The sequence below is a fragment of the Oculina patagonica genome, chromosome 12 (assembly GCF_052425735.1).
Source record: "Oculina patagonica isolate OP01 chromosome 12, crgOcupat, whole genome shotgun sequence".
Classification (NCBI taxonomy): Eukaryota; Metazoa; Cnidaria; class Anthozoa; order Scleractinia; family Oculinidae; genus Oculina; species Oculina patagonica.
In genome coordinates, this window is record NC_135769.1 from 5945696 (window position 1) to 5972546 (window position 26851).

Genomic DNA, 26851 nt, shown 5'->3' on the forward strand with positions numbered 1-26851 from the left:
AACACACTAACCATTAGGCCCAGAGCTGTGCTCTAGCATAGCCTGGGTGCCACAGGCAACCTACTTTTGTCTTTGGGCGACTTGTATGACTTTCCTATCATAAAAACTTTAAAGAGTTGGCACCCAAGATTTCGTACAAAAGCCTTTGGGCACCCTGCAATCATTGTAAGAGCACAGCTTTGACTGGCCATTGCACCTTCAGGGCTCGAGACTAACTTTTTAACTCACTGGTTTATTGGCTAGTGACATGTCAGATTGTACTAGCCAAAAGCAATTTTTCACTAGTCAGGTATATTGATTTCTATCAAGAACTGTTGACGTTTCTGAGTTTTTCACTAGCCAAATGGCTAGTAGGAATGCTAAATCTGGAAGCCAAAACCAAAATTTTAGTAGTCTTTGGCTAGTTGGCTACCGTTAGTCTCGAGCCCTGACCTTCCATGATTTTAATGATGCATAGCACTTAAATAAGGTTCTCTTTTATCTTCAGACATTTTTAAATGTGTTGTTCTAGAAAAATTAATAGCGACCTTCAGATTGGGCTATGAGTACGAGATTGAGTACGAGTACGAGTTTTCAAACCAAATTTGTGTGCCTCCTATAATCACTTATCACACCAATCTTATCCTTAACATTTATTTATGTGTTAGTCATTAACAGGGAAGAGTTTTAGTTTGAGGGATACAATTGTGTCGAAATTCCAAAGTCGTACTCCTACTCGATCTCGTACTCGTAGTCAAATCTGAAGGTCGCTATTATCCATACCCCTGCAGTCTACATGAAAGAAGTCTCACTGGCAGGGGCAGAACATGGACACAGTCCCTATCCCCCCCCCCCCCCCCAAATAAAATTATCTGTTTTGCACTTTTACTTAATATACAAATTCTTAATAGTATATGTATTCTTAATATTCTTAATATACAAATTGAACTGTGTGGTAATTGTGTTCTTTTGTTTCTTTTTTTTTTTTTTTTCGCAAATGTAAGGTAGAGATTTTCATATAAGCTCCCTTTGCGCAATGAAAAGATTCAAATACCGTTGCTTGCATCTAAGGGTGAGCACGTGCTGCCGAAACATGATCAAATTGGATATTAAACGTGGCATGATTGGTCATCAAACCTTCGAAGTTTGGCAGACCGTAACAGCAACTATCTTGCCGAACAACACATTCCGGTAACTTCAAAAAGGCAGTAAGATTGGATATAGAGACTTCTTCCGAAAAATTGATCCTGATCTGTGTCGATATATGCATTTGCAGATTCACTTGAATCACTTCTAGTGTAAAGTTTTGCCTGTACTCAGTGTTTATGGTGAGCATATTGAGTGCAAAAGTTCATGTTATGGTCTGCTAAACTTGAAATGTTTGACGACCAATCATGCCACATTTAATACCCAATTAGATCTTGTTTTGGTGGCACATGTTCATGCTTAGATGCAAGTGACGGTACATGTACATGTATTCAACATACTTAACAGAAGAAGCACGACTCTTGACTGATCCTTGAGCTGAGCCTGCCCTGGAGCTTGGTCTTTGTTTGGGTGCTGGACGAGGCGTAAGTTGAACTGCTACTGCAGTGCTTTGAGAGCCGATTATTGCCGGCTTCTTGGCTGGAACACCTTCTGGCTGAGGGGCTTTTTGTGGAGTTTTAGGGCGGCTTCCTGGCCGAGCTGACTGTGGCTTAACTGTTGATTTCTTGGGAATGAAAACAGCACAGACTTACTACATCGTCCAGTGATCACTTGTATGTGTGACGTGTACTTGTAGAAGCATTTGCAGTGCGCTATCGTGGTTATTATTATTATTTTTAAAAAATGAAAATGTTCAAACCAGTTTGATTTTTATATTCCTTTGTCTTACAAGTCATTAACCGATAGAAAGAAAAATAAAAATTAAACCGATTTGAGAAATTTCACACCAAAAACAAACCTGCAGTTTATTTAAGCTTACATGTACATAATTTTTGTACATGTAACCCACGATTGCAAGCTTAATAAATGTTGATCATACAATGTAATTATTTACCTTCTCCTTTTGTTTCGCATTTGTATTTTCTTCTCCAAATCCCTTTCCATACATCACCACACTCAAATCCACTTTCGATCGGATAGAAGCCGCAGTTGAGCGAGAAATCAATTCCGTAGTTCTGCGGTGAACGCCAACAGAGTCTTGCAAGACAGCCTCTTGAGCTGTTTTGGTAACAATCTCAGAATCTGGTGTCGTTGATCTTAACTCTAATCCTAAATCGATTGATGGACTAGGCGGAGGGATTTCAACATCCGAATCATTATTTTGTTCATCGAGATTCCTCGTTATTGGTCGCTTGTTTTTCGTAGTTTTCTTAGTTGGGTTGCGTTTTGTTGCTTGGCTTCTTTGCGACAGTGAAGTCTTTGAGCTGCTTTCAAGCAACTGTGACTTGTCATCGTTATTCAGGCCAGCGAATTCATTCTTTGATTGTCTAGTGAGATTCTGAAGTTCTTGCTTTATACGCAACTCTTCTCTCTTGAAGGATTTTCCTCCAAACGACATTTTCTTAGTTTGCAGCACGAAAAATTGCTGTTACATGAAGAGTTGAGCAGCGGTTTTAATCGTTAAATTCTCCATCTTTCCTCTCCACATTAAAGCCATAATTGAATCCCATCAACATTCACTTACCAGAATCAAATTTTCATCAGAAATTAGTCATTCTGCAGGTAAAGAAGACGGATAAACACTCGATTTTGCATCGAAAAAAACGCGCCGTTTTCAGGTTTCAGTCGCCATCTTTGTTTGGGTCTTGTTGCCTTGGACCCAGTTCCTCGCGTTTCCACAAGCGGTCCAGTAAAACCACACAAGGGGAGGGGAGAAGGTAAAATTTGCACCTTCCGGAGCTTGTCTTTCTCAGAAATCAATGTATCGAAACTAAATAAGAATTTCACGTACCCTTCCTTAATTTCTAAGAAATTGCTGAAGCGCTATCAGAGGTCAAGCAGTTCAGTCACAAACAATAAGAAAAAACACGTCATTGCGCAAGAACTTGCTGCGAAAGGCCATTTCGTTCACAACTTCAACGAGTGCAGTGCTACAGCTAAGGCCAGAATGTTGGTGAGTAATCTCATAAGATTTATAGTTCTAGGGAAATAATTAGTGCTGTAGTTTATTTTTTTTTATTATTAACGATCAAGACAGTTTACACTGCCAAAAGATTTTATATACCGTAGTTGTGTTACATGATTACGCTATAGTGAAAGTACAAAGTAAGGCATTTGCTAATGATTAGTGCAAAGTATCTGAAAAGATCTTTTTTGGTTAGTTTTTCCGTTATTTCTGCAACACAGAGTAACAGAAGACGTTTATCTAAAATCAAGCCAATCTCCAGCAGTTGAAATTTCACAGTAATCAAATCAAAACCCATGAAAGCGTCAAGCACCAATCAAAAGCTTGCAATTTTAAAAACTGGCGTGATTCATTTGCCAGGCAAACTAATCTAATCAGCAAAATTTCTCTAAAAAAATCGATTTCATATGATCGCTGATGGTGTTTACAATTTGTTGTGCGTTACTTGTCAGAACCTCAGTACTTTTCCAACCTTTTCCTGACGACTTTATCAAATTTTCCTGTTTTCTATAAATGGTATGCATACCTCAAATTTCAGTTACTTATATTAGGAAGTCGACAACTGTAGTACACTTCATTTGAACAAAAGGCTATAATACTCAAATTTTGCGGTTCTTATTCTGTAACGATTATTACCAGTTCCAATTCGATGCATAAATTAGTCATTATTCATGCTATAGTTCAGGTTGGGGAAAGCGTTCAAGTTTTGCAGACACTGCAAAAATTATTTGCTTTCAGCAGTGCTTGTGACGTCAATGAGACGTCATATTAACAAGTGCTCTTTTTAAAGACGCGAAACTAGAAAAACAACAGTCGTTTTCGATGGATTTACAAGAAAAAATTTTTGGTCGTGGTGTTTTACAACTTTAAAATGCGCCTTAAGTTAATTCTTCAGGCGAATGTGATTCTTGAAGGCTGTGGACCTTTAAAATACCATTTCTGTTTGTTTTTTTTCCAACTTTCACACCCTAGTTTGCGCGATTTTCTACTTCCGGATCGAAACTAGCAAGCCACTAGTTAATAATAAAAGCAAACGCAATGTCCAAAGAAAACACTTAAAGTCGACGATCAGGTGACTCAACAGCTGATCAAAAATTTGTATAATTTACAATAATGAGATTTATAATCACACGACAGAGTTAATTACGATTTGAAAAGAAAATTTAAAGATTTGAAAAAGTGATACTTATTACTCACATATTATACCACTCCCCAACGTCAAATATTCCTGATTTGATTTCCTTTTCCAAACAATCACAGCCTTTTTAGGTTGAGTCGGAAAGTTAAATCATTTTGCGCCAGAAATAAACTAGATCACCATTGGTAGAAATTCAAATATAAAAAGAGTTTCGTTCGATTTTGTCCGAAGCATCCTTCCTGATGTCTATTTCTGTCGAATTTGAAAAGTCCTGTCAAATTTCCGCATCTTAGACAGGCGTTAGGGCCTCTTCTTTCCCGGTTGCCGGGCGCCTTCCGGTTTTTTTTTTTTTTTTTTTTTTTCCCTTCCCTTTTTCCTTAATCGAAGATTAATTGTCACTGTAGGAAATTTCGTTTCTCGGCTCACCAGCCGGGTTTCTCGACCTATTTTCAATTTATTGTCGATCTTACAACAGGGCCCCAAACTCAAGATATCAATTCTCTTAAACGGTCACTTCAAAACTCTTATACGGTTTATTCTGAGAATCCAGTCTTTCATCAACTGAAGCAACATCTCCTTGTTGAAAATTCTTCTCGCCACCTCACTTCTTGATGAAGCGGCTTTACTCATCATTGTTCCTTTTCACCCCCTTGGGAGCTTAGGGCTTCCACCTTTTTTTTCCGCGCCCTTTTTTTTTTTTTTTTGTTTTTCCCGGGATTACCCTACTCCTTCCCTCTCCCTTTTCTTTTTTTTCTCTTTCTTTCTCCCTGTTTTTTTTTTTTTTTTTTTTTTTAGTGGCCCCAACCCCCCCCCATAACCCCACTGCAAAGAGAAATTTTTCGTTGATCACACATTCGACCGATCCAACTTATCTCTCAATGATTGGCTCCTTCTCAAATGACGTCATACGGTCACGTGGTTGGCATTCCACGGGTCCCTCCGATCCGCTGTGTAAACATATTTTGGACGCGCAGGTCAGTTGAGGACCGAAACATTACGATTTATAGGCGGAGAGAAAGAAGTTGGCGCTGCTGTTTCATCAGATGGTTTATCGGTGAAGGTAAGACAGTGTGATGAAAAGGAAAGCTCCACTAAATAGAAAGCGTTTCTATCGATCCTACTAGCAAATACTCTAATACGACACTAGCTAGCCATCGATAGCCACCTAGCTGCACCAAAAGGCGATCAAGCTCAAACCTGTTGGCTTCTTACTGCGAAATCTGCAAAGCAGTCACCCATCAATGTACCTATCCAGGGGTTTAAATTAGCTACACAATACTATCATTCTCTAGCTGCAACAAGTTTCAACCATGTCTCTTGAAAGGCTAGCCCATTAAACGCCCTTTCGTGTAATGCCTATTTCAAGCAAACCCAAGCGAATCAAAGCTCAAGCTCAAAGCGCGCGAAGCAAGCTTCTACAGTTTAAAAACAAGGAAACTAGCTAGCGACAGCGCAAGCTAGCGATGATGCAGAATCACAGATGAAGCTAGAGAGACGGAGAAGGAGAGAAAGTTGCCGTTCAAGTACACTTCACACTATCGAGAGTCTAGAACATTTTCGTTTCAGATCCGACGTTTTAATTTAGCTTAATTACATCACTGAAGGAATTCACCTATTTACGTATTGCGTTGCGAGCGAAAAAGGTGCGATTTAGCAAAAATAAATTTAGGGCACTCGATCTGAAATAAAATATAGCTACATACTCGCACGTCAGGTAGTTAACTTTCAATGTTGGAGCCTTAACTTGTGCGGTACACCAAACAAGCCAAACCTATACGGAAACTTCACTTCCAGTATCCTAACTTAAAATGGTAATAACATGGACATTGCAGGTAAGTTATTCTTGATGAAAGGTAAATAACTATTTCACTTTAATAAAGATCTTTAGCAAGAATCGTGCAATGGGTTTGTGGGCAATTAATCTGGAAAAAGCTAGAAGCAGTTGTGATGGCTATGCTGATATTAGAGCCGCCCGTAAACAGGAGAAAGACGACGGATGGAGTATTTTGGAAATTCAATCAGCTAAATAATTGCCTGTAATGTTCTAAGTACATCACATTAACTACAGTTGACTCAAAAGATTGGGGATGCTTTCTCTTGGTTTGCTTGTATGGGGGCCTATAGTATTCTTACTCCAATAAGTAAAGCTTCGTTCGCTTGGCTAGTTTAAATGGCATACAGGAAGGTCACTTCGCTTCTTCTTTGATGTTCAAATGGATTACGCTATCATCTAAGTCAGCTGAGATTGGAATTGTTTCTTCAAGGCAACCGAAGTTTTCAGCAAGAACATCTAAGAGTTCGAAACGAACTGACGCCTAAAAGAAATTGTAAATAAGAAAAGGAACAAAATAAAATACTGACACACCTTGCCTGAAAATTATATTTTACTTCTTTTAGTTCTCATGTCTGCGTAAGAATGTACTAGTTCATTTTGAAGTCCCTTTACTTACAAACAGGTTTCAATGTTCCGAACATTTATCGTAATTCAGACCTAATCTGTATACCTAACACAGTGGATTGAATAGTATATATCGTGACTTACAAAACAGTACCTGAGAACTTTAACTGCTCATCGCGTTTTACCCCTGCAAGACTTTCCAGCATATTTTTGAGTTGAAATCAATTCCTGAATTCAGAGTCAAAGTATATTACTTGGAAGTTTCAATGTGTTCATTAGCTCAGTGATGTGTTGGTTTAGCTAGCAGTTCAGTCAACTTTAACACAGACCACTCTGATACTATAATTTGCTGAATCGAAATAACGTTAAGTGAAAATTTAGATTCTAGCCTTTGTATAAGGGAATTTGAAACTTTGCAAACCACTCTGTCGCCATACGCCCTTACATATCCATTTTTCGGTTGCTAAACACAAACTCTTCTTATCTCCTTGAGAAGATCTTTCGCACAGCAACTTCAACTGTATCAGACAAACCTTGCATTTGTCAGTTTTTTAACTGTGGAAATGTAAGCTCAGCTGTTCACGTGTTAGCCTGTTAAGTTTCATCGGTGAGATATATATTACGGGTTCAGTTTTCATAAAACAGTAGTCACTCATGACAGTTCATTCAAAGAACCACAGTTTTGATGAAGTGTCTTTCAGTCGTAAACGCTTATTTACACAGTCAATTCAGTCTTTTTGCTAAATTGGGTGAAGAAAAGGAGGCTTAGCTTTAGCAAAAATACAGTATTCTCTCAGTGAAGCTACGTGAAGCTATACTGCATCAAATTGTGCCAACAGACTAAATTAATGTGATTAAATCAAGTGTTTACTTTTATCACCTAAAGCCATGTTTCAAACTGAACTCATAGCATATATTTCTTTGAAAAATTACTCCCGTCAAAATGTTTATTTCTCAGTGCTTGACTACCGCGATATCGAAACAAATATTTGCCAAAAATGGCTTCTGAGAAATTCCCTTACGGAATTTCGAATCCGTACTATAAATGGACAAAAACATCTGATGTTTTGTTTATTTACGTTTAGAAGGCAAAGCTAGTCAGCAAAAATTGGTATCAAGCCTGCCTCAGTACGAATTATGAAGGACAATCTAAAATATACTCTAACATTATTCTTGATAATTAATATTATAATTTTTCGATTAACATGATTAGGGATCCTTACTAGAAGCATTTGAATCCACATTTGCCATTTTGATTTCTTCGTCTTTGCTTTTTAACTGCACTAAAATTACGCAAATTGACAATGGATTACTGGTTTCGCCTGTTGTAAAAAATTGCTCACAATTCTGTACAATTACAATTCTGTACTCACTCAATATCAACTCCTGCATGCCACATGTAAAAGCTGCTTTAAAAAGGAAACCATTTTCCTGATTTCGAAGAAATGTTTTGAAACATTTTATACTATGTTGTCCCCGTCTTTCGCACAAAACACTTATTTTTGTACTGGCCTTATACGCAGTGCAAAAACCATGACCCAAAGTAAAATGAAATGTTTTTAACATTTTCTTTATTAAGTTTCATACTTTACACTTTCTTTGTTCAAGTATGTTTTCTATGTCAGTAATACTTCAACCGTTCCGGACCGTCGCTCGGTTTCTATCTGTCACAGTATGGGTTGTTTCCAATGCTAGTTAAAAAATTTAATCTGCGTATAAAACATACTGCTACTTACAAGTTTGTTTTCCAATTCTGTCACAATCCAAAAAAGAAAAAAAAACCCAATACCGGTACCTTTCTCTTTTCTCATAAGGCTTTTCATTATCTAGAAGTAATTCAGGAACTGGTGTACCAAATGTTAACACAGTTTCCATTTTCTGGTTGTTTTATAACAAAAGATTTTCATTTACGGCGTTTTTTCTAGAACATTTTAGAGCCAGTCCAATATGCAGTCACGTGGTCTTAAGACTTCCTCAGTTCCAGTCTCCCATTTCAGTCACAAAGGAGAATTTTTCATTTCATCGCTGAGGACGTTTGGAAAAAACAAGTAAACTTGCCTTTTCTGCCAGAACTAAAAGACTAAAAAACTGTTAGCACGAAAGATGACCAAATAAACGACTTATATTTTGTGTTTTGTGAATAAACTTGGGCCTGACGTGCTAATAAAAACGTTTGAGTAATTTCCCATCTTTTGACTTCGCTTCGCTGCAGTGAGCTTCTATATCAGATTCTGTGCTGAAACAGTGTCAAGGGTCACCACTTTCGTCATTGTGTTATTCACTTTCAAATTAGCAAACGAATGAAAAATCGTAGTAAACCTCAGATCTTAACTGCCAAGTTCATACTGTCTGACAAAGCGCGGGAAAGCGGTGTTTTCTACACCGAAAAGTATGGCGAGCCAGGGTTTATGTCAAGGCTGGGAGCATAAAAGGTTGGTGAAATCAATGGTGTTTTTTTACCCAGGCACATGGAAAAAGTTAACAGTCAAAAAGTTTCCCTGGCGTAACCAAATGAACTTTAGACTCATTCATGGGTAGCACTGGCCGGTTTAACTTTGCGCTCGCGAAAACAAAAACTTTGCCGTTCAAAATGTTGTAAGTTAAGATATTGGTCTTCAGTAAAACAGTATCTAATTCCAGCACATAGGTGAACAACAAAATTGAGTAAAAAGATAAGATATGAGAAACGGAACTCTTAGCGCAAAGGGAATAATTACTTGCAAAGCAGCTGGTCGAAAGTAAAAAAAAACCGTATTATTTTACGAACATTGCTTTTTGTTCCAAATAATCGGTCGATCTTGTTTGTTAAATATTTTTTAACAAGTAAACACCCTTTCAAGCCGCGTTTCAGCAAATGTTTAAGTTTTCTGTAACTGCCCTGAAACATTTCTGTGATAATCCGCACTTTCGTTTCATTTGTTTTGATCGTTGGAGACACAATTAGAACCTTCGAAATGGCACGAAAAAAGGCAAAAACCGAAAGCACTTCGACAAAGTTTTCTTGGAAAGTTTCTTTTGTTTTATAAACCGCTGGTTCATCAGAACGCCCAAACCAGCGACCCAATGTTATTCACATGTTGACAAAGTGCCGCAAGAATTATGGGATAGGACGCGTCACAACTGGACCCAGACAGCAGTCGGTATACAACAGTATGTTGCAAAACACGCAGCTTGCAGAGATCTTGCAAAAACGAGAGGATTTTAGCAGTTGAATAGAACGTATTTCGATTCTCTGGAAAGAACAGAGCTATCTTCCAAATGGTAAAAGCAGAGGTAAGTCTTCACACAGAAGCGAGTTCGGTCGAGATACACGCACGCAGCAAGAAACGCGGCAACGGTAAAACACTTTTCGATGCATTTATACATGGCCTTACGGTTCCCAGATCAAGACAATGCAGCTTTCCTGCAGCGTTCCTCAACAACACATCGAGTTAGCTCGATCAGTTTATTTCTACTATTTTAAATTGTCTAAAAACATAGTGGTATCGGCCGTAGGATCTAAATAAGTTTGCCAACGACAAATTTTGTGGACAAAGTTGATAGGTGCGCGGGCTTGAGCTTTCATTACGATTCTACGCTAACTGCTATAACTGAGCTTCAAGTTTGTAATTATAACTGACATACTTAACCCCAGCTGTGCAAACTACGAAAACAAGCACTAACTCGTAGGTTTTAAATATTGCTGCTTAAACGAGTGTTTTGTAGATACGGTGGATGCAGCGGCTATAGGGAATATCAAGTTATAGCCAGCCCTTGGTGATTTATGGCGAGTTTACAGTACCCTTTTGTGAGGAAGAAAATACATTTCCAAATTCCATTTCAGGCGGTAACGTTTAGTTTTCTGGATATTGTTCTTGATTGTGATAGTAGTTTCAAGTACGAGTTTTATGCCTTTGGAATATATTGCACTTCAAAAACTGCAGAGATAAGGCCGTGCTAAACCGCGAAACATGCAGAAAAATTCTCAATGTTGCCCAACTCAAGGTCATGATACATGTATTCCCAGTAGTTAAATGCTACTACGAAGAAAATGGTAATGTATTTACCAAGTTGATGGATAAGCATAAGGTTTTACTAAACCGTTAATATTCTCGAGGATGCAAAAAAATATATTTGCAGAACAATGTCTTTTGATACATTGTATATGTGGATCGATTCAAGAGCACGCCTTGGGCTAAAGTACACTGGTTGACCGCCGTCTCGTTGCATAGAAGAGCTGACTTATCTTGTGGCTTACGTTAAGAACCCGGCTGGATTTTCCAAATATTTCGGATCATGGACAACATCGTTTCATTATCGAGGAATCCAAGCGTTGTTTGCATGATCAGATGTGGAAAATTTTGCGAAACATCAAGCAACAGATCATGGCACTGAAAGGCTTGCTCTCGACCATTGTAAACAAAACAAAGGCTACTACTTTTAGTAACTAAACGAGCTACTAGTATTTGTAGTGGGGAAACTACTTTCTACTAGTATTGTGAAATTTCCTTTTATCCTGAATTATTAGTGTCTGAATTTTCAGTAGAGTTTCAGCGTGAAGATATATAATAAACAAAGTAAGATTAGAATTATGCTCCTTTCCTGCCTACCTGACGAGAAATGCAGGCAACATATTGGGAGTCATTCGTCGATTTAATCCACGGTCCTAACGTATTTCATCTAAAAAAACGCGTACCTATGGAAAGTCAAATCTCTTCAGACGAACCACGTAATTTAGACTGGTTAACAAGGTCAGTTTGCCCAATTTCGTTACGTAAAGTTGAGTGATGTATTGTTATACTGGTTTGTGTTGGCTCCAATTGTTTGGGTGAATATATGTATAAGCCAGCCAAGCTTTCTTGAATCAGTCTTGTCAACAGTTAAGGCTTTCATTTGGCAGCGAAAGATTAAATCATTTGCTTCTCAAAGTAAATTAACATGAAAAGAGAGATTTATGGACTACGAGCAAGCGCGATTTGTCTTGATTCAGAGCTGGTAATTCATGAACAAAATGCTTCATTCTGCCTAACCAAAGAGAAATTCAGGCAACATATTAGAAGTCATTCTTCTATGTAATCCACGACCTTCATATACTTTGTCTAAAAAACACATATGTATGGAAAGCCAAATCTTTTCAGACTTGTCCCATAATGTGGACTGCCGGTTAACAGGGATATTTTGCCCAATTTCATCATGTAAACTTGAGTGAGTTAGAAAGCCCAATGTTTTGTTACACCAGTTTGTGACGACTCCAATTGTTTTGGGTGAACATAGCTAACCCGGCCAAGCTTTCTTCAATCGGTCTTGTCAACAGTTAAGGCTTTCATTTGGCAGGGAAAGATTAAAGATTTTTTTCTCAAAGTGAAATGACATAAATAAATAGATTTATGGTCTAGAAACGAGCCCGATTTGTCTTGTTAAAGAGTTGGTGATTCATCAGTGAACAATGCCTCAGTCCATGAATTTTGAACGAAGCTTCACTATCATTTATTCAGTAAAACCACGTCTATTAATTGAAACCTAAATTAACTGTTAAGTCACAATTAGCTGAGAAGAAATGAAAGTTGATTTTTAACAGCTAGAACACTTTGGAGTATTTTGAAGCTGAGGCTTTAGCAGAAGATGTTTGGAAACGTCAAGCAAGATCATTAAGACTCACTGAAATGCTTCGCAGCCATTCGTTGTAAACAAAACAAAGACTATTCCTTTTAGTGTTTGACAGAACTACTAGTATAATTTAGTAGTGGGAAACTTGTACTTTCCATTGGTATTGTGAAATTCCCTTTTATCCTGAGCTGAATTGTAAGTGCCTGACTAACAACTTACAAAGTGAACTTGGAATTGTGTTCCTATCCTGCCTAACTCACGCCATGCTGAGTCGGCCAAGCTTTCTTCAATCGGTTTTGTCAACAGTTAAGGCTTTCATCTGGCAGGGACAGATTAAATCGATGCTCTCTCTTAATAAATGTACATAAGTAGATATATAGCTACATATTTATGGTCTACGAACGAGTCCCATTTGCTTGTCATGATTCATGAACGATGCCTTAGCCCATGGATTTTGAACGAAGTTTCACTGACATTTATCCAGTAAAACCACATCTATTAATGGAAAACTTAGTTAACTCTTAAGTCCCAATATAGCTCAGAAGAAAAGGAAGTTTGGTATTTTAAAGCAGGAACACTTTGGAGTATTTTGAAGTTGTGGTTTTTGGAGACAACAATGGCTATACAACGGGTTCTCTTCAGTCGTGTTCAAGTTGCATTCATGTTATTATTGTATTCATGGCCCAAGCCATAGACAAATTAAACGCAAAGTTGTTTAATTCTCGTTCAAAGGCGTTAGAAGAAGATAAGGTAAGTATTCTTGACTTGTTTATTTGTTTTTAGGAACCATGTGATCTACTAAAAGCATTCAATCTTGCACCTAAGGTAACACTTCTCGAGGGTGAACATGCAATGGAACGATTTTCAATCTCACTACAGTTAAATTAACTCTTGCTGGTTAAAGCAAACCAGTCTTTATCATTTCTCCGTTGCTTTTTTGATGGTCGGCAACAAATGAGACTAAAATCTGTGAATTCAAATTATGAAAATACATAGCTTCTGCTTCGGTATTACTTAATGTAGACAAAACTAGAACTGTGATTGTTTCATGTTTAACAACAAACAACTTTGTGAATAAGTTTTCTGGCTTTTAGTTTAATATAAATTCTATCAATCGAGGCTATTTGTTTCTGAAAGAAGTATTGGAATTATTAATGTTTTAGCTCAAAGTTTTTGTGGAAACCAAGACATCTAGCCCTTCTTCCTTCGCCTTTGCCTTCGCCACTCCCTAAGCCAACCTACACTAAAGGACACCTTTGGTTGCGCACATGTTATTGAGCTAAAATGCAAAGGACTACATCATGGTCGTAGAAGGAACAAAACCAGTCCTTTTTATTTCGAATATATCTTCATCCATTTTGTCGCAGCTTTAAGGTTTTTCTACCAATTTTTGGCAGATCAGACTGAGCAAATATATCAAGCGAACAAACATACATGACTCATAATTCTACTTATTAAAGTAGCCCTTTATTTTCTAAGAGTGGAATGAGAGATTTTGTTAGAAGAAAAATATTTAAAGTTGCCTTTCTCAATATATTTTCGTTGTGCATTCACATTATCAAGGTAACTTTTGTGTTTTTAAGCTTTGTTTGGTGCTTTGTGAAGCAGCAATGATATTGAATCTAGCAATTCTTGGATAACATTTCCTTCAGTCAATTAAGGGACATGTAAACTTCGTTTTAAAAATTTATAAGGGAATTAGACCACATGAAAATACGTTTTCATTTTAAACAGCTTGCAACTCATAAGTATTTCCATTTTGGGCTTTTAAAAGGTTGTACTTGCACAAGTAAAACATTGACAAGTGACAGCGCGTAGTTCTCTTCAGATGTCTTCGTTGCGGTGTATCACATTGATCATTTGTAGTCTTTTCGTACTGGTTATTTCCTAAGTATGTACGATTTGGATTTTCTTGAACACCTTGTTATTTTAATTTAGAGACCATTTCGATTATTTTCGGTTTGGAAATTTGTTCACTAAAATCCCGCAATCCAGATGAAATCAAGTTGTTATTTTTAACACTGAGCTTGAAATCTTGATAGTATTTTTAAGTTGAGCTTTTCAAGTAGCACTAATAAAATTGTACAAGTGATTGTTGACTACCTATACTTTTCTCTATGTATTAAGTGGTGCATTTATATTGTTTAAATATCATTTTTCCTATTTCAGAGCTGGAGATTTTTGAAGCATCTACGATTTGTCATCTTCTTGTCACTTCAATTTATAAAATTCATTTCGAGTATTTGCAATTAAGGGACTTAGAAACTTGCTTTCAACATTTGTTTACGGGAATCAGTTAAGTTAAATTCAGGTTGTTGTCATATCAGCTGAGAAAATTTTCAGTATTCTGAAGTTGAACATTAAATTTTTGTAGTTACACAGAGGAAACCGAACACTAGTTACTTTGCAATCCTCAACAATCCAGTGTCGGTGGGTTAACACAACTGTTTTCATATAGGGATTCAGCACTGCGATTACAGAGTTGTTAAATTTATGTTTAAAGGCTCTATGGAAGAAGAATAAAGAATAGAACTGAAGAAGGAAGACAAAGAAACTTGTTTTAAATGAAAAAAGTTTAAAACGTTTAGTGAGCAGAGCATCTGCTTAATCGAATTGATTTTTTGCAAGTACACACAGTGCACAATATAGCTATGTTGAACCACAGATTGATGGTATTTTTGACTTGATGCTGTCCTTTCCTTGAAAGCCAAACTATTGTTAGTTGCAAACTGTTTTTTTCCCATTTAAGTTGTTTCCAGCAAATGTATTTCTGTGAAGAAATGAGTTTTTTCAAGTTGTTCCTTCGATAATACTCGTGCCTGTCAGTATACCGATGAATGGAGAATCAGAAAACAAATATAGTCTGTAGTTTGTAACATAAACACCTCAAATCATGGAATATTCGGCGTTTTACAACTTCAAGGAAGATGTATTAAATGAGTCCTTCCAATCTGACAGTGTCACAAGCAGCTTGCTGTGGAAATTGTCTAGGCAAGTACTCAGATGCCATCGAGGCATGTAGTTCTTCTTCTATCACCACACCCCTTAGGCCACATCTTCACTCTGAAATCCATTGCATGTTGATGTCGATGAATCTGCAACCAAAACAAGGCATTAACTAGTGTCTAGGGATTATAATTTTTTTATAATTCTACAATTTGTTTCTCCTCAAAAATATACATTTGCCTTTGGTTAGGGTTTGACAGCACCGAAGATGTACTAGACAGTGCGAATTGTTGTCTGAGATGCCAGTCAGGCAACCTTCGTTGACTACTAAACAGATCCTTTTTACAGTCCAATTTCTCAAGAGTAGACAAAGTAGTTCTTCCACCTCTTAAAACTGCATCTAACAAGCCAGAAACAACAGAATGTTGCGATAACGTCTTTTTAATATTTTGTTCATCATATAATTTATTTGATGTTGATCCACTCAATCTGCACCCATTGCCTGGGCCTAATTGAGGAATTATAACTGAAGTATACATCTGATGTGAAGTAAAATACCTAACGTTTATAGCATTTTGTTAGAAAAAATCATTTTCATCTTTATCAAAATTCTTAAATTTACGATAAGTATAAATTCATTTAGCAGTTATAACCTAACTACTGTTTGCTGAAATGACCCAGCTGCATACTGCAGAATAAAGTGTTGATTCGCGAAGCTTATTAAGTTAATGTTTCCTTTTTCAAGAAGTTAATATGATGATTAAACGTAAATGTCTTACTTATAGAAATACAAAGATCGGTCGCTGGCATTAAATTTTGATAACATATTCGATCTTCTGAATACAAGTTGGAAAACTGACGCAATTTCGACCAGTGATGTTGGCGGCCGCTCGAAACAAATACACCGACACTGCTACAGAGACCATGCATGTCTAATGAAATTTCTTTCTCAGTTCAATTTTCGAATTTGGCTAATTTACTTGTAAATAATCTTTCACATGTTGCAAGGAATCAGTGCAAGACACAGCGACTTTCATAATAGAAATAGATGCCACCAAGTAGTAATACCCAAAATAATGTTATTATAACATATTTTCTCTGGTGCAGACAAAAAGAGTCAACAGGAATTTCAAGTTGCCTTTTCTTTACTTCATTGTTTTTCTTTGATCACATTCGTTATGCTTCAATTTTCGTGTATTTTGAAAACATGTTTCAAAGTAATCTAGGCCCAGAGTCGGTGTTATTTGCACAGTTTTGCAATTGTTGACTTCATAATAAAATGGTTGTTGTCGTAATTTTAAGCGACGTCATTTGAATAATTGTGGCGAATATCAAAACGTCGTTAAAAGGTCTATTCCAATCCTTTATTGATGAAATTTGAAGGCAAAGATAGAAAAAAAGAGTCAGTCTTATTTTGAACATAGATCGTTTAATAAATTAAAGGTTTGCACATTTGCGAAATGGAATCTCCATATTCAGTGGATGTCTACTGCTTAGCAGGTCTAGCAGTAAAGCATTCGATCTCAATTACTTACTTAATTGGATTTTAAAATATCTCGCTGTTTACTTTCAGGATTTTTCCATGCAAAACTTTCATGTTCGTGCATTTCGACATGTATCTGGCGGCTAAATTGCACATTGTGCAACAGCTTCATTACTTGGGTAATTGGAAATTAACATGTTCTCTATTACAAAGTCGATTAAAGCAAATACTGGAGTTAGACGAAGTTGGTTTAAAAACGTTATCATTCACTTAGTATACTTCACTCTAGCAATTCCTATACAATCGTTCAACAGAAGGCCATGGTAACTTTTCTGTTTTTTTTGGACAAAAGTTAAATTTCTTTACGCAAAAAAATGCTCATGATCAATTGGGCATACGCGGAATTGAAAACAGTGCCTCAGGTGACAGCAAAACTTAAGGATGAATTTTAAACAGTCTTCTTCGTTTTTTAAAACGAACAGTTGCTCGATTTTACAAGTTCCCACTTATTGAAAATGGCAACTTAGTTTCTCTCCATCATTAACTAGCATCTTTCTATAGAGTTTGTTACCTATTGCTTCGATCTTGTTAATAGAAGGACTTCAAAGCTCATTGCACCTACTGGCTCAAGTTACGTTAGGGTCTTGGTGCACAAGCACTCTTATTCGAATTACTGAATTTCAGATCATTGGTCGTATCCAAGAAACCAGTTTTTTAGGTAGATGTGGCGAACACTGCAATAAAGCCTTCATATTTCACCATTCTTATGGGATATTAATAAATTTCAATCTGATTTCCTTTGTGGTATGACCTTTATAGCCTTGTTATATCATCAGATATGTCAATCGGAAATGGCTTTGTAACTATTCTTAGATACTGCCAGGGAAAAAATGACAAGTAGAAAACTCTGTCTTAAGATGAAAGAAAAAAAAGGTTATTGCTGGCAAGCGGTAAATTTGTTTGATCACTTTATTTTCAAAAATTCCTTTCGGAACTGAGGTACGAGCCATAAATTTAAATGTCTATAGTAAAGGAAAAATTATTTATTCGTGTTAAAAGATATTCTCCTTTACAAAGTTTAACCATAAACTCAATCTAAATAAACTAAAAGATAAAAACAACAGCAAACTCAAGCCTCTACTGCCGAAATTGGAAAAAACGAAGATCCCTACTGTCCCTCCAAAGAATAACCAGAAACACAAGTGTACACAGAATAAAAACAAAAAGACCAATCACCAAAAAGGTTAAAGTTGAAAGGGGTTAAAATTATATATTTTTTTACTACCCTGCATTATATAACCACAAATAAAAGTGTCTACAGAACTGGAGCAAAAGCTTAACTGATCTATCATCAAAAATCTTTGAGTTGAAAGGGGGTTACGCTAAATTAAAATTCTTTTTTCTTAAGAATTCTCAAGGATTATCCTTATAATAACATGCTTCTCAGGGTTAAAGATTACTGAAAATTAATGGTATGCCAGTTGGTCGTAATGCTTTTTTGTTCTATATTCACGATATATAGGTTTATTTGTGGCTTTGCTGTTTGTAGCTTGTTTATAGCTTTATTTATTGCAACTTGGTGTTTGTTGCGTTATTCTATTTCACATTTATAGGCCAATTTTATCAATTTTTTACCAATTATAAGGTAATCTCGTATTTCCTAAGAACCCTTCTAGTTTTATAAGGACAATACCTGTGAAGTATCCTCAGTTAGTTTGTAAATTTTTTACATAGCACTCAGATTAAAATTACTTAGAAAATCCTTACCTAATCCCATTAAAAACTTTAGTTGATTTTGAACACACATTCATTATACTGAAAGAGCTTGAAAGATACTTAACATCCACGATTATAAAATTATTAAATGCAGCAGAGCGGATTTGATCCTGTCAATTATAGGCTAAAAATTTTGAAACATGCAATTGCAATACTAAGAATAAAAGCATTACAAGACAATTTCAATGGTAAAAATACTAAGAAAAACATATTTGTCAGATAAACAAGATAGCTAATCAAACCTGAAATTTAGTTTCGATTGAGAGTCGAAATTACTACAAGAGTCTTAACTGACGTATCAGGAACTTAAAATTTGTAAAACTGGGGTATGAAACATGCAATTTCTGAAGCAATCTTGTAAATTAAGTAGCCTAGTTTCTCAGCTCATTTATAGCCAAATGTATTTGACACGTATTACTTAGTAGAATTTGATAAACCTCCTTGTAATAGAAGTCGGTTGTCAAGTTGTCTCAACGCTAAAGTTCTCATTCAACACAATAATCAGTAGGAAAAGCTACACTTAATCTAGCTACGTACTTGTAAGATACCACATATAGGTGCTCATTTCCTTCAAATGAAGTTGTTGGTTCATGTAAGAATGTTCAGGCACTGAATATTAAGTAGTTCGTCCATGTTCCAAACCACAAACTGAATAATGTAGCTGAGACATAAACTCAGCACAATGCTGGCAAATACTTATTACATAATGCTATAAAAGACACGTATAAGCCGATTTCCGACCTCTGACACCGTGTAAGACATGGGATAAAATTAATATCACGTCTGACCGAGCGATATTCCTAATATAGCTCATGAAGAACTTAACCATTGCGCCGTCGTTTTGCCAAACTTATATCACTCATTTTTATGGGAAAGTAATAAAGCTCATTATATTAAAAATACTTAATACTGTTAGACTACTTCATGTGATTTGTTTGTTGACAAGTCATTTTCAAGGATGGAAAAAGTTTAAAATGTGTGATATTTAACTGAACACTGGGTCAGCAAGTTGATAATAAGTTTTTTAGGTACAGGGTAAAATAATTATATATATTGCAAATGCTAGAAATGTACAATATCCCGCCTCTGACACCGTGTAAGTCATGGGATAAATTCCATATCACGTCTTGTCGAAAACTACCGGTATAGCTATTTTCCTAATATGGCCTAAATAAGGAACAAAAATATTTCGGAAGTGCTCAATCACTACAAAGTCGACATTCTGCCAAGCTTTAATCAATTGTTGGGGAAATAATATGGCTTGATATATTGAAATATTTAAGCAGTATTGATGGGCTTATTGGTAATTTTTCCTATAACCTCATTTCCAACCAAAAAAAAAAGAGTTTATAGCATGCGACAGTTAAACAAGTCACCATGTTTAGAACAATTTTTGTTCTTCTTTTCCAGGAATTAAAGGAACAAATTAAAAACATTGCTCGCATTACATCTTGCTTAGTGTGTGGCTAAAATTATTCTCAGCCTGGTTAAATTTATAAAGGCAAAAATGCACTTAATAAAAAAAAAAGAATTGACAGAGTCAATATCTTAATACAACATTTCTTAAGTTAATTGTGTTTTCCATTGGCTCAGAGCTTAAAAGTGAAAACATTCCTGAGTGATAAGCATGTTGCTAATTTTGTTCCAGAAACAGTTAGAAACTAGAAAACATGTGATAAATTAGAATTACTTCCTTGTCTTCAGTCACGTACAGAAAGCCATCTTACGTACTGTCGCAGGCTGGTAGTCTGCCGACTTTTAAAACAAGTATCGAATTATTAAGGAGGCTATGTCATGGTATATTGAAGATTCTTTTGCGTAAAAAACTTACTTTCAATTGAGAGAAACCTCAAAATAAAAGTTTACTAAGAAAAAATAAAATTAAAGTGGTATTAAAGGAGCAAGGAATACTATGATTGGGACAGAATACAAATGAAAAACTTGAAAAATTGGGGCTGAATTTTTCAAGTGCGCCATTAGTGACAGTTCGTTTAATTTCTGTATAGTTTTGTTCCAGATATATACAATAGTAAATACATTCCTATTAAAAATTTCAACGTCCAACTCCTTCCAACATCTTTTTTGATGTAAACACTTTTCTTTGCAGACATGACGTAGTGTAAAATTCAATTCTGTTTCCTGCACTGCAACGAAGATTACACTGAACTGAAACCAACGCCCTTTTAGTCTTCAAATCATGGCTTTATATTTCTAAAGCTTTTAACATTTATTAACACTTCAAATATATGCAACAAGCTTCAAACAGTAAAAGCTCTCACATCCAAAGCTCTAACAAGCTGAGGTTATCATAATTCGGAAGCAAGCAGACTGTCCAGGATATAGTTTTAGCAACACTGAGTAACTTTTAGCAAAGAATGCCAGTAGCTTAAAGTGAGTCAGTCAAGAAAAGCACAAGAAGAAACTGAAATTAATTTTTCTTCTTCTCATGAGTGCGTGCTTTTTTAAAGCATTTCTTCATAGCGAACTCCAGTTTGTATTCGCCTGCCTCATGAAGCTAAAATTGAGCTTCTAAAATGATTCTTCGTTTGATATATAGTCCATTAAACGTTGTAAAAAAAATTGGGCATTACGCCACGATGAAGCAACAGATAAATGCTTATTCATGATTCCGGTATAGTTTGGTCTAGAAATATATAAATGAATTCGAAACTCGTTCCATGTATGTTCAGTTTAACTACAAAAATACACCAAAATGTCTCGAAACAAACAGCCTTTAAATCGAAACAAAAATCCAACTGACACGTTATCTATACTTTGCATTCAGTTTAACTACAAAAATACACCAAAATGTCTCGAAACAAACAGCCTTTAAATCGAAACAAAAATCCAACTGACACGTTATCTATACTTTGCATTCGTAAAAAAAAAAGCTAAATCTTATTTTAAAATTTCCTTGGTTTTCAACAAGATTTTTTACAAATTTATTTGTCAAAAACTTGAAGCAGCAGATTACGTGATGTTTTCTTCGTTCCAGAAATTCGTCTGTGACTAAAATAATTATGTAACCGGGGCACGTACGGAAAGAAAGCGACGGTCAATTTTGCTATTTATTTCATGCCCTGCCGGTTGATACGGGGTCGATTTGTTGCGGTTTGCAGCCGCCTGTAGCAGGTGCTGTGTGTACGTGCCTAAAAACGGCGAAAACAGGATGTTCTAAGCGTTCGTAAACATGATCGTCGCGACGCGCGAATAATATTTGCTGTCGGAAAAAAAAATGATCGAATCTGGAGACATCTACTTTAAAATCGGAAAGATTCGAGCCATGATATATGTATAAGTCATGATGACTGGGCTTTTTTAATTTATCAATTATCACGATATTTTATGCCAGAGAGCAATATTTGTGGTAAAGTAATAAAAGTAAAATAATATTTCTGTTCCTGCATAACATACTACACGACGACAAATTCTATTTTATGGCAAAGTTAAATTCACTGTTGCGTGACATAAAAACAGCTTAAAAAATATACAGCTTAAAAAAGTAATGATAAAATTGACATTGTTTTTAACACTGAGCTGATTAAAGTTGCCGCTTTTATTGAGGCAACGACGTACGTATAATTTTCTGTTTAGGATATCTTTTATTTTCCTCATTAGAATTTTTTAATCACATGAAATTCCGCTCTGTTTTGGTGCTTCGTCTGTTGATCCGAAACCTAGCAACACGAGGCAGTTACGTGACCACAACATCATTAGGCCTGCATGCTTCGGCGATTTGTAATTGTGTTTATTTCTGGAGCGACGGCACCCTGCATATAGAAGTCAAAAATACAGAGAAAGAAAACATAATTGATCGAATAGAGAATGCATAAAATAAATTTAATATCTAGCGCGCTACTTAACGAAAAAATTTGCAACTCGTGCCGGTCACCTGAAAAAACTTCAAGCAAATTAAGCAATATCAGTAATATCGAATGCACTTTCATTCCCGATCAGTTTGTAAGTACAAAAGTTGTAACATCAAAGAAAATCTTCGGTCTACAAGGATTGTTATCGACTACCTGTCTTGCTTGAACGGGGTGATGGGTCAATACCGATTTGTATTCTGGTAGGCGGTACCGCACTAGCTTGATTGACAGTAACATCCGGTCTTTGGTAAGGCCTTACTCAGGTACATTCCGGATGTCCTAGGCAGCCAATTACATTTCGAGTTGCAGCAAAATTTGTTTTGTCCTCCAATAAAAAGATGGCAGTCGGGGAAAACCCTTTTTATAGCCCTCGCTAAAACGCGCTAAAACGACGTAGCTGACTTGATACAACTCAGTTTGTGATGATAAACAAAGGGGCTAGGCATAAAAACTGTGACTTTGCATTACCATACAGTAAAGGTCCTTCCTGAAAAATTCCAAGCGTTGCAGTACAGAAACCTTTGGCTGGTTCAATTTATAAGGTAACTGTCATCTTCGACGTTCGTAAATTTGCATTTTGCAGTGCAGTTGTGGTTAAGGATCATGAAGAATTATGAGTGTATTAGATTTGACATGCATGCGTGTTTGTTTTGACAAGAACACGGCGAAGCGTTTGTCTTGCATTAGCTCCCACGGAGAAAATTGTGCCCGCGAAATTCATGCCGCATAATGTTCGCCCTCGTGTGTAACACAGTGGTTGACATTTTCAGGTGTGGGACCATTTTGGAAAGTGAGCTAAAGAGCCATGGATCCCAGTTGTCTAGACGTAAGTAAGAAAGGCCATGATAAGTTTCCGAAATACTCAATATCACAGAGAGCTAGATACTGTTATTTGTTTTGGATGCCACTGTTATCGCACCAGACAGTCTACATAACAAACTAGCACAAATAAATAATTTGTCCACAAACTTTGACTGCGAAAGCGAAATAAAAACATGTGTTATTCGCTCGGTTGCTATAATAAGTTGTTTTAGCTTCAGGTCAAACAAAAATACCGAAAATTATAATGCACATCACGTTTTCGTCGAGCGATCGCTAATAGTATAGTAGCTTATAGTAAAGGGGTTCTGTTATGGCCGGCGCTAAACGTATATTTTTGTAAATACTTATTAAAAATTCACAATACGTCATGCGTTGTTGAATATATTGGCACAAAGTCTATTTTGGACTGAAGATATTTATTAATAACCATTACTTACGCTGAAAACTTCGTGAGGACTGAATCTTTCTCGATACCTGTCTCTTGAAATAGCTTTGCCCTTACATGGGTGAAAGTAAACCTAAAATTGTACACATCGAGTTTATAAGGTCACGCAACACCGGTCGCGTGACATGTCGCCATTGTTCCCAAAACAGACATGAGTACAAAGATGGCCTGTGCCTTAATAAAATGCAGAACAGTTTTGTTTTCATTTATAGACAAATGAAATTTGCAAACGCCGTCTGGGCTGTGCTTTGAATGTGGCGTATTTTGACGGTCAGTTTATTACAACTTCGAGTCTTCGCCGATCAAGTTCTTTTTAAAAACTACAGAAATTGAACATTATACACTTGCATTTCAATTGGAAATGTACTTTTGAACCTTTTTTTCGATTGCATCGAGATCGTATATATCCAAACTGGTTGTCGTGAGCAATACTAACAACATTGGAAAGTTTTTGCGACTTCTCAAACTTCGAACGCAACTCGATCTAAACTTGAACATTTCCGAGCTGGGACCGTTTTTCACAACACCGAGAATTGCGAAAACAATACGTATATACAGCTTCAGCTCTGCAGCAGATGTCAGCTATATGTTAATGTTTTAATCAGCATTGTAAAGAAGTGCAAAGCTTTTAAACAGTGAGGTTTCGCTATTCATTAGTTAGCAATTGACATATTCACTGGAGTTTGAGCCCAAATGGAGGTAGGTACAGTAGATACTTACAACTAAGGAAAGATCTTCTTCAGTAACCTTCCACGACTAGGTTTTGAAAATAGCATTTATATGCACCCTAAAATGTGTTCTACAGTCGGTAACTCTTTGACGAAGCGAAGTTCAAAATATGAAGTGCGTGTTTCAACTATAAATGGCGCTATCGCGGCCAAAAGTTGCATTTACATTCATTTGAAAAATATACTAAGATCAGGTCATAAGACAAATTATATACCTAGTGGACCATCCAAATTGAGCTTGGTTTCAACATTTGTGTTGCTTATTTATACCCAACCAAGCCGTGTTTCAGTGTTACGCTGCAAGACTGTTTATCTCGCCATTTTGACGGCCCTAAGGCTATATTCTAATTCTGAGGTTACAAGTTCGAATATAAATAAGAACCTCTTTTATATTGACTCGAAACATAGTTGCAAATATTGGCACAGTTGAATTTGCCCGCAAAATAAAATGTAGAAATTTCCATAAAAGCTTGAGATCATAACACTATGCCTTACTTTTCTTGGAATGTTATTGTTATTAAATGAATTAATAAAATTCGCGAGCACGTCCATGACTGAGCTCCTACGGTGCACGAACAACAAACTCGTTCCAATCTTCTTCTGAGGAGGATGTGGTCGTGATTAAAATAACCAATTCGCCACAAACACAATTGTGCACTTGAAGTCAGATATAGCGTGCAGCTTTCTAATGCATCTGATCAAAACAGTGCGTGACTATCGCCGGTTTTCGTTCAGTGAGCATACAGCCAAAAGTTTCCAAACAGAGCTCTGTGGACGCTACAGTAATGTATCATTAGGAGAAAGTTGTATTCGCGCGCTTGGTTTTGCTGTGTTTTGGAGTCTGCAAAAACTTCAAAAGGTATTCTTAACTAAGCTGAAAGAGGACGATCTTTAAGAGAAACGATTATAAGAAAGCCAAGCCAGAAAGAAAGTCAGTTTGCAGGCGTAGTTTCTCTGGTGTGGATAACTTAAAGAAGCAGGCGCTTTCAAAATTAACAACTATCGGTGTCACACTTTTGCTTGGGAGTCCCCTTATGATTATTGAGGCTGGAGGTAGGGGAAACAGATTAAAATAGTATGGAGTTGAAAGCCATTGGAGGATGATTATGTCCACACATTCTGTCCATGCAGCCTATAGAAATATTTATCATTGCATTTCAGAATGTTTCACAAGCATGCACTTATGATAAACAACACATCACTTTTCCACTTGTTTGTTTTCACAAATACACTCTTTGTAAGGACCATTCTTTATAGAACACCGAAGCTGAGATTGAGACCAAAAATGTTTAAGAACATGCTTAGAAAACACCCAAGTTAAGACTTTGCTAGGAACATTCTTATTTTCTCAGTTGACGCTTTTTTGCATCAAGCTTCTCTTTCTCCTTTCTAGCAAATAGTACAAAACAAAATATAACATTTGAAATATCTCAGTACTGAAATACGCAGTTTAATCAAGTCAAAAAATATTTGAAAGCACATTTGTCATAACAACAGCAATTTCTAGATTCCTATTTTAAAATAGCACGAACATATATAAAACAATACAAATCATATATACAAAAGTCAGTGACATACATTAACTTTCATCAAATATAAAACGACTTTTGTTGAACTTTCTTGAACCAGTTCGTCAGGCTTAAATTATGAATAGTAAGAATACTCAGGCTTGGTTCAGCTTCATTTCGAAAATTAAAAGTAAAAAAGTACATATTAAGTTTCTGAAAGATTCACTAGCAACCCACAAACTTCAGTACACACATGGAGAAAAAAATAACCAAAGATACCTCAGAACTACTTTTGTTTGTTATTGACTTTTGAGTGATTCATTGAATAGTATGGAACAACGAATTACCCTAAAGTTTACGTTCAAAATTTCTTTGAGTTACTATCTTGTTATTATTTGCTATAATATAAATTATTGGAATTGAACTGAATATGTGAAAGTTGACTTTCAGCAACAAACTTGTTGTTGTTTTTATTGTTAAAAATAACCTTGCTTTGCCTCTTCTTTTTAGACTTTTTCAGAACTCGAGTTGATGGAAGCAGCCAAATTAAACTGCGACGAGGTTCCTGGCTGGGACAATTCGCTGAGCAATGCGTTGATCTTACCAAACAGCGGCGTGGGCCCTCAATCCCCTGACAGCTCTCAAGTTGTTCCAGACCTGAATGGCAATACCCTCAGTGGGGACGTCGAGATGATGACTTTGGACGGTCCTGCCTCATCGCCGGAGCATTCGTATGCAGAGGATCTCAGCAAAGAAAGAAGTGACAGTTTGAGCTCGTGGAAGAGTTGTTCCAGTCTGACTTCTGGTTATCTGTCTTCAGATGATACTCAGTCGGCCAGCTCCCCTAAGTATCTTGGTATGGATGAAGAGCCTCCATTGTCTCCCGGTCGAACTTTGCTGAACTTGGACGGCATTTCATCTCCTAGTGTCCTGGAGTCTCTTGGCCCGACAGGTTAGCTAGTTTTGAAGCTATATAACTCCTTGATAATCCTCAATTCTTGTCGTTTGCACAATCATACCGTCACACTATCTGCTGCACCTTCTACTAACCTTCTGTTTAG

The 26851-nt window shown here is 36.5% G+C and overlaps 2 protein-coding genes and 1 long non-coding RNA gene across 10 annotated transcripts in view; 1 reads left to right on the top strand and 2 right to left on the bottom strand.

Annotated features, from left to right (window-relative positions):
• Positions 1–2841, bottom strand: part of LOC144631691 (uncharacterized) — a 39733-nt gene extending 36892 nt beyond the window's left edge. For both annotated transcript variants that reach the window (XM_078490191.1, XM_078490190.1), the window contains exons 1-2: positions 2021–2841; positions 1467–1690 (exon numbers count right to left, since the gene is read on the bottom strand). In XM_078490191.1, coding sequence (XP_078346317.1) covers positions 1467–1690; positions 2021–2524 — 728 coding nt within the window. In that variant the 5' untranslated portion in view covers positions 2525–2841. The remainder of the gene's footprint in view (positions 1–1466; positions 1691–2020) is intronic.
• Positions 2842–2969: 128 nt separating this feature from the next.
• LOC144631742 (uncharacterized) overlaps positions 2970–26851 on the top strand; it is a 41150-nt gene continuing 17268 nt past the window's right edge. The window contains exons 1-3 of one of the 7 annotated variants that reach the window (XM_078490283.1): positions 22670–22829; positions 23058–23113; positions 26301–26742. In XM_078490283.1, coding sequence (XP_078346409.1) covers positions 23093–23113; positions 26301–26742 — 463 coding nt within the window. In that variant the 5' untranslated portion in view covers positions 22670–22829; positions 23058–23092. Of the gene's footprint in view, positions 3080–5184; positions 5290–8934; positions 9060–9744; positions 9901–22669; positions 22830–23057; positions 23114–23161; positions 24254–26300; positions 26743–26851 lie in introns of those variants that run through there. The other 6 variants (XM_078490285.1, XM_078490289.1, XM_078490287.1 and 3 more) reach the window with 6 other exon arrangements.
• LOC144631905 (uncharacterized) lies at positions 13900–20190 on the bottom strand. The gene is made up of 2 exons (XR_013566814.1): positions 18956–20190; positions 13900–15308 (listed from the first exon to the last, which is right to left on the bottom strand). It is a non-coding gene; the product is annotated as an uncharacterized LOC144631905 (long non-coding RNA).